The sequence below is a fragment of the Tachysurus vachellii genome, chromosome 4 (assembly GCF_030014155.1).
Source record: "Tachysurus vachellii isolate PV-2020 chromosome 4, HZAU_Pvac_v1, whole genome shotgun sequence".
NCBI lineage: Eukaryota > Metazoa > Chordata > Actinopteri > Siluriformes > Bagridae > Tachysurus > Tachysurus vachellii.
This window is the reverse complement of record NC_083463.1, coordinates 25,687,824-25,696,630: the sequence shown is the minus strand read 5'-3', so window position 1 is coordinate 25,696,630 and position 8,807 is coordinate 25,687,824. Positions and strand designations below refer to the sequence as shown.

General features: G+C 40.8%; 1 protein-coding gene across 1 annotated transcript; it reads left to right on the top strand.

Annotated features, from left to right (window-relative positions):
• Positions 1–723: 723 nt before the first annotated feature.
• ccdc80l1 (coiled-coil domain containing 80 like 1) lies at positions 724–8,753 on the top strand. The gene is made up of 8 exons (XM_060868563.1): positions 724–911; positions 1,146–2,996; positions 3,093–3,249; positions 3,355–3,491; positions 3,587–3,738; positions 4,174–4,277; positions 5,201–5,284; positions 7,824–8,753. Exons 2-8 carry the CDS (start codon positions 1,200–1,202, stop codon positions 8,120–8,122), a joined length of 2,730 nt encoding a protein of 909 aa, XP_060724546.1. The 5' UTR covers positions 724–911; positions 1,146–1,199; the 3' UTR covers positions 8,123–8,753.
• Positions 8,754–8,807: the final 54 nt, after the last annotated feature.

The following is an 8,807-nucleotide window of genomic DNA, read 5'->3' as shown; positions in this document are numbered from 1 at the left end:
TCCAACTTAACATGATGAACAAGACACCAAACACCCTTGAGGTCCTTTAACGTTAAAATTGCATGAAAGGCAACAGCTTCACTGAGCTGCTATATGTAAAAAGTCCCTGGTTATGTTGCAGAATGTTTGCACTAAATCACAGAATGTACAAATGTGCAGCCAAAGGTAACCATGAGGTAACCAGTTGCAGGTAATCTCATGGCTGTTATATACAACATCTTGAAAGGTGTGAAGCCAGAACTTTTACAATGTAGTGTCCAATGATGAGACCCAATGATGAGAATTATAGGAGTTGTAGTCTACAGTGGGGCAAAATATTAATACGCACCCATAGAAAATTTGAGAGGGATCCGTATAGTAACATTTGTTTGGTATACATGTTTAACTAATGGTCGCTTAGAGCAAATTTAAAAAAACATTTAACATTTTATCTAGTATACAGTTATCCCACTACTCAGAGAAAGATGGGATTTGGTTCCTCTCAAGGTTAAATAAATAAATCAATCATTTTACATTTCTTCATAAAGCTGCTTTGTGTTGATTTCTGTAAAGCTGCTTTGTGGGAGTGTTTACTGCTCAAGGCGCTATATAAATATTATTGCAAGTAAATATTGATCGAATCGAACACGTGTATAAGCACACAGCCATGAGCACGTGTGTGTGTGTGTGAGTGTGTATTGCAGGCCGGCGGTGGGCGGGGCCTCGAGCTGCGGACAGGGGAGCAGCTGCGCGCGCGCGCTCATTACAGTCTGCGTGGACCTGGGAGGAGGATAAGAACCGATGGAGGAGGTGGAAACGCTCCTTGTGCTCAGATCGGGAGAGGAATGTTTTGTGAGATAAAGATCGGGAAGCTCGTACACCGTTAGTTAAGGAAATGAAGGCGAACAGGACGTCGAGGTTGTGAATTCAGGGTGAGTTAAACACTGATTTTCATGGAGATCAGATTTCAGAAAGATGAGATGAGGTTCATGAGATGTTTCTCACACACTTTCATACACAACCACGACCAGCATTCTGTTCTGTTAGGGATCCATTAAATATAAACATGTTTGATTTAAAACCTGAACCTGGATAACTCCAGTTCACTTGAAGGGATATTTTGTGTTGATGTTTTTATTTGTTTTATTTTTTTCAATAAATTTTAGGTGAAAACCTGTATGGATTTTTGTTCTTTGTGACTGGATTTCTAACTCTGGGCGATGCTTTACTTGCTATTGGCCAATAGACTTTCTACCCGTGACTCCACTGCAATGGGGCTTTTTCAGACACATGTGGTTTTGTGTGTTCTGGTATGGACAGCACAAGCATCAGATTTCAAGTCATCTGTAGACACACATTTGAAAAGAACACAGACTCGTGCAGAGAAAAAACACATGGAATTGCAATCAAACACTTTCGCAGCCATCTCAGGGAACAGGGCACTTCTTCAGGCGGATCAGGGAACAAATTCGTCAAGATCTGCTGCGAGGAGAGTTTTGAAAGCACGCAGACCTTCATCTCACACGAGTTCAATCACAAAGCCTGTTGAGAAACCCAACGTGCTTCATGCTCACACAGACAACAATGCTCCTCGGCAAGGATCTCCCAACCTCCAATTACGTATGTCCAATCGCACCAGCTCTGTAAATATCCTTGCGAGGTTTGCAGGTAAGAACCGCCTGCTGGTCATTTCAGCACCCCATGAGACAGACGGATACTACAGGCTGATGATGAGCTTGCTCAAGCCAGAAGTGTATTGCCAAATGGCAGAACGCCATATGCAGCAGATCATCATGTTCCATGGAAAGGAAGAAATGGGTGGCAAAGTCAGATTTGTGAACAATGATGGCTCAATTGCTGAGGAACACTTGGATCCAGCCTTAGTGCCCAGGCTGATGAGCTTTCTGAAGCTGGAGGAGGGCAAGTTTGGCATGGCTCTGCTGAGGAAAACCTTGCAGGTGGAGGAAAGGTACCCATACCCAGTGCAGCTTGAGGCTGTGTATGAGATAATAGACCAGACACCTATGCGCAGGCTTGAGAAAGTCAGACAGAAAGGTTTTGTGGAAAGGTGTAAGGCAAGCGGAATGCAGGGAAAGGTAGTGCAGTCTGTTGGGACAGTTTGGACAGATGCCAAAATCAATGTGCACAGAGGATCTCAAAATATTGAGACAGTAGAAGGTGACAGTAGAAGACCTCCTTTCAAGCCCACCCAGAGTACTACCACACAATCTACCACAATCCCAACACCCAAAATCACTAGAAAGAGAATAATTATACGTACATCTACTATAAAACCTGCAACTACAACAGTTGCAGCCACAACCCAGCTTTCTACTACCACTACTGCTGCTGCTACGACTACTACGACTACTACTACTACTACTACTACATTACCTACAACTCTGCCTTTGACCACTGTCTGTCCCTCTACTTTATCAACTACAGAGTTGCATAGACACCCACACAAACCATCACACAGACACAAAGCCAGACTAAGCACCTTAGAACCCGTTACACACAACCATCAAAGGGAACACCCATCCATTACCTCTGACATTATGATCCAACGCAGAGACAAACACAAAGATCGGACAGTTAAGATTTCACCTGGATCTCGTAGGCAAAAGCCCATCAAGGACAAACTACCCAGGGGAAAAAACCTAGGAAGGGAACAAATCAATGAACACGTAGAGGAGCAAGAAGAATTAACGCCTACAGTGAGTGAACCGGCAGAGACCCTTCTGGCTACCAAAACAGGAAAGGCCACCCGTGAGAAAGGTGAGAGAAAGAAAAAGACAGAGAGAACCGAGAAGCCTGTGAAAAAGAACAACACAGAGAAAAAAGTGGCAAAACCCTCCAAGGATGCCAAGGTTAATCTTCACAACAGAAATGTGGCTCAGAAAGCAAGCAGCCTTGAGGATAAAGATGATGTTGGCAAGCCTACCCAAAAGCCTGTTGATACCAAGAGAGCACTAGAAGCATTTCTTAGTTATTTTGAGAAAAGGAGACGTCTACTAGTGAGTATATTATAAGAGTACAAACCCAAAGCATTGTTAATTATTTGTAAACAGGGGCTGTGAATGCATTGGAAAACATCTCTGTGTGAATTGCAGGTAATTACTACTCCCAGTGAAAATAACAAAATGTACAGTCAGCAGAGGGATGAGTACCTGGAACAAGTGTGTGACATGGCTCTGCGTAAAGTCTCCATTATCACCATTTTTGGCCCTCTAGCCAACGGGACTATGAAGATAGATCACTACCAGATGGGTGAGTTCAGCTGTTGACCTTTTGCCTATTTCACCATTAATACTGAAGACATTTGTTCTATTCAGTCTTTCTTTGTGTGTTGTGTTTTTGTTCTGCGGCTTACAGAGCAGGATAAGCCAGTGCGCAGCTTGCCAGTCAGTGAGCTCATCAACCAGGAACTCATCACGGCCTTCCGGAAGGAGCTTGGTATGGTTTACAACGACTTCTACATGGTGCTAACCGACTTTGACATGAAAGTGAAGGTTTGTTTTCTTTTATCGCAAATCTGCCAGTTGAGTAGAATTGAGAGATTCACAAATCATTTACAGTTGAATGATTTGCCTGTTTTGTGCCACAGCAACAGTATGAAGTACCTATTATCATGAAGGCGGTGTTTGACTACATCGACACATTCTCAACACGCCTCAAAGAGATGGAGCTTCAGAGGAAGTTTGGAATTGCTTGCAAGAAAGAAGACAAGTCCAGAACGCTGGAGAATTTCCTCTCTAGGTTTCTAGTCGTTTTTGATGACACTATATGATCATTCACTTAATTATTTGCTGTTTGTAGAATACAAGATTCTGCAGCTACGACCCAAATGTACTATAATGTCAAGTGCAAACTGTCAAGTAAAGTCAAAATCACTTTAAAACCAGTTCTGTTTCGAATATAATATAAATATGCTCTAGCAAAGGTTAGACCCATCCTTGTCTGTATAGAGCGGGTTGTGGCAAGAAAAAGTTTTGGGGTTTTTTGCTTAATTTCTCCCTTATGTTGTAGACTGTTGTTTCAACGCAAGTTACACCCACATCCCTTTGTTTCTGTAAAATTCTAAATATTTGTGTTTGACTGTTAAATTAAAATTATCTTTGTGATGTAACATTTGGACCACACATTGCTTACAATATAAATTTGGCTTGAGTGTATATCTCATTGTTGTTCAAGGTTTCGCTGGAGACGAAGGCTGCTCGTTATCTCCACCCCTGATGAAGAGGAGTGGGCTTATCAGCAGCAGCTCCATGCCCTGACCAGTCAGGCCTGCAACTTGGGTGAGAGCGAAATAACCGTTCAAATCCTTGTCTTTGGAGAAAAACCGAGAATTACACAGAGCTACGATTTCATTTCATAATAATATTAGTTTAATTAGCAAGATACTACTGTTTCTTAACTAAAAAAACAGAAACAACGAAACAAACATACAGTGTGATCATAGGGTTAAAAGTATAAGCCAGTATTAAGATTAATATGGTCATTTTGTGTTCAATAAATGTCACTAAGCTTTAGCTGTGTCAGTCTCACTATCTAGAAATGGTATTTTTGTAATTTTGTTGTCTGTTGCTTTTACATTAGTGCGACATACGGTAGCGTTTTCTGGTGTTAGAGAACTCCTGCATTGCACAATGTAGAGTTTTCTCTGCTTAAACACAAACACACACACTTAAACTCAATTTCCTGGCAACTGGCTATTATCAGATAAATGGAGAAAACACTACAGTGTGCAGCATTTTATTTTGAATGAGAAACACTGATGCTAAATAGTCAAGGCTTTGTTTTTTTCTTTTCTTGGCTTTTTCTGCATTTCATGACTCACTTGGTATCAGATGCTTTCTTTAAATACTATAAAGGACATCTGCAAACATTCCCAGGGGGATTTACTCTCCTTCTGCCAATTACTGTACATGTGTACTGTTGCCATTTTATTTTGCTGTGTTTGCCAGGGGTGTTACCCAAACGGCCTTATTGAAGAAAAGTGTTTTGGTTGCTTTTACTGGCTTTATTATATCTTGTTTGTTGTGAAGAAGCCGCCATTTGAACACTTGCACAGTTGAGGTCACTTATGAAATGATGATGCTGATTTCCTTTAGGAGCTTAAAATGAAATAAAAAAGTCATTAGAGATCTTTAATTCCAATCTATGAGATCACATTGTTGTAAATTATGAAATGACCAGCGTATCTTCTCTTGTGCTTCAGGGCTGCGGCACATGTCTGTGTTAAAGCTGGCCGGGAGAGCCATGGAGGACATGGGTGGAGTCTTGGAGCTTTATCCAATCAATGGTAAGAAAGGTGACTTGTACTGATATAATACCACTATGATGTCATAATAAATAAAGAAATATATATATATTAAAGTTTTGATATTTGCTTCACAGTTTTGGGGGTTTGATTTCTGTATGCAAGTTTATGAGCTTGCATGTTTCTGTCATGCTTCAGGGTTGGCTTTGAGTACTCCAAAGATGTGTTGGCATCTCTAATTGTCTGCAGTGTGTGAATTGGTGTGTAAGTGTGTGATTGTGCTCTGCAGTGGGTTGGCACCCTGTAAATGGCACCTCCTGCTGTGACCCTGTTTTGGATAAGGGGTTCAGAAATTGGATGGATGGATGGATCCTGGTTCGTGGTGCAAGTATTGGAACTGGCTATTCAGTTTCACTTGTAAATTTTGCCAGCCAGTTAACAAGCAGTTTTAATGCTTCGGTGCACTGCACGGTTCACTGATATAATGTATCTCCCCAGTTTTGGGATAAAGAGGAAAGGGACAGCCTTTTAGTATCCCAAAGAATCCACTCCAAGGCAAAATGTACGCTGTTCTAATGGCCAAATTAAGCCTATAGATGGCACTGTCCGGTAATCTGGTAACCCTATTATTATCCAAGTTCCAGGTTTAGATTTAGATAAAGACTCAAAGGCATTGCAGTGGTTACTTGGTGCATTTCTTTTATACAATTACTCAGACACTTTATTAGGGACGATACATTTAAAGTGGTTTGGACCCCTTTTGCTCTCAGTTTTTTATGTTATGGATTCCACAAGATGTTGGAATCATTCCATGGAGATTGCGGTTCATGTTGACATGATCATGTCCCATAAGTACTACAGATTTGTCATCTGCACATTCATGCTCATCTCTCACTCTGCCCCATTCCTGACTGCACTATAAGCTGTTAAAATATACTCAGCTTATCGTCAAGTTCAACAAACCAGTTTGAGATACTTGTGTTTTGTGACAAGGCAACATTATTTATGCTGAAAGTAGCCATTAAAAGATGTGTAAATTGTGGCCATAAAGGGTTTGCACATGGTCAGCAACCATACTCAGATAGCCTGTAGCATTTAAAGGATGATAGCCTGTGTGCTAATCAAGTCATGAAGCTTTTATTGTCATTTCAACCATATATAGATGTTGCAGTACACAATGAAATGAGACAACGTTTCTCCATGGTGCTACATAAAAGCAAAGACAGAGCTAAAGATTTAGTAAGTAAGTCTTAGCCACATAAAGTGCAAATGTGCAACCTGGAGCAAACTGTGCAAGACAAGACAGAAAAGACAGTGCAGGACAAAAGACAGTGCAAACAATAAATTACAAGACAATAAAAAAAAGAAAATACCCAAAGACAATAAACAGAAACAGCACTGACCAGTGTAAATACTGTATGTTCAACAATATTGTGTGCAGTAATACTAGAATGAACGCAGTATTATAGCAGCAGTTACCTGAGATAATGTAAAGTATTGTGCAAAACAGCAAATGAAATGTGAGACAGGATGTGCGAAGAGCAAAAACAGTGTGTAAAACAGTATGTAAACAGGTTGATGGATGTATATTGGAAGTGTGTGTATTTGGTGTAGGTCTGTGCAGTCCATACAGGTGATGTGTGTGTGTATGTTGTGCTCAGTACAGTTCAGTTCAGTTATTAAGGAGTTTGATGGCTTGAGGGAAGAAACTGTTAGACAGACTAGTCGTGAGGGCCCGAATGCTTCGGTACCGTTTTTCCAGACGGCAAGAGGGTGAAGAGTGTGTGTGAGGGGTGTGTGGGATCATCCACAATGCTGTTGGCTTTGCGGATGCAGCGAGTGGTGTAAGTGTCCATGATAGAGGCAAGATAGACTCCAATGATCTTCTCAGCTGTCCTCAGTATCCGCTGCAGGGTCCAATATTGTGTACCAAGAAAACATTTCCCACATAATTACACCAGCAAGCAGCAAACTGAACTGTTGACACATGGTAGGTTAAGATCCTGGATTCAACTCATAGCAGAAATCAAGATTCGTCATACCAGGTGACTGTTATTTCATATTTTTTTAAACTGTTTACTGGTGTAAGCCTGTGCTCATTATATTCTCAGGAGATGTGGTCTTTTATACCTTTTAATTCTGATGTGTTTTGTGTTCTGAGATGCTTTTCTACTCTCCATGGGTGTAGAGAGTGCCTGTGTTACCATAGACTTCCTGTCCACTTGAAATACTTTGGCTATTTTCCTCTGAACCTACTTCTCATTTCTGCTTGTATGACTAATGCTCACTGGATGTTTTTGGTGTTTTTGCATCAATCTGTGTGAACTGTGTAAATTCCAGAGACTGTTGTGCCAGGAGATCAGCAGCTTCTGAAATTCTGTAAACTAAACCAACATTCAGAGGCAATGAAATAGTATAGTTTGTTAGGAACATTAACTGAAGCTCTCAACTGCATGATATTATGCATTGCATTGCTGCTGATTGGATAACTGCATAATTGTGCAGGAGATCTTTATAAAGTGTGCTTTGTAAATGATGCTTGTTACATTTCCTTCATGTTCTTTCCTATTTGATATCACAGGAAGTGCAACGGTGGAGCGAGAGGACCTTTCTGCCTCCCTAGTGCATGACATTAGAAACTACTTCCAGGTCAGTGCGGATTATTTCTCCATGCTGCTGGTGGGCAAAGACGGTAACGTGAAGTCCTGGTACCCGTCACCCATGTGGTCCATGTCTATCATCTACGAACTGATCGACTCCATGCAGCTGCGCAGGCAGGAGATGGCCATCCAGCAGTCACTGGGCATGCGCTGTCCTGAAGAAGATTACGGTCACCATGAAGAATATCATGAAGGCTATCATCGTGGCTATGGTTACTAATCTAGTAGAAAAAGAAGAAAAATACTTCCCTTTGAAGCCTCAGTGACCATTGATTTTATTTCCTTCTTCAACCCTGAGGTGCAGAAAGCAGCTAGACTTTGATAAATTTGTGAATATCACTAAGATAACACTATGGTTGTACTCTGTAGCGTTACTCTTATTTGTGAGGCCTTTAGCTGTCTTGTTTACTTGTTTTAGTAGTTGACTTCTTACTATCAGTGTTATAAGAATTACAATTTAGTGTAATTTAAAAGGTTCAGGTACGTTGGTGTCTCACAGCTCCAGGGTTCCTGTGTCAAGCCTGAACTCAGGTGTGGAGTTTGTGCTTCTTCTTCACATGACTCTGGTTTCTGTTTTTATCCAACAACATGCTGGTAAGCATATTGGCTACACTAATATCCGCTTAAGTGTCGAGGTGTGCACGAAGTGCCCTGTAGTTTTTTTTCTAACTACAATTTAAGGTGTGTAACTGCTTCGTAGCCAGTGGAATATTCTCTGGATCTGATAGAACCCTGACCAGGATGAAGTAGATACTGAATATAAATGAATGAATTATGTACTTTGAATGTATTCTTGTTTTTTCTAAAGTTTTTTACAACAATGGTTCAGAAATAAATAATTGTGTTACTCATATGTGTTAATTACTGTCTTTATCGGGGCAATGAATTTAACAGACTGAAAATCA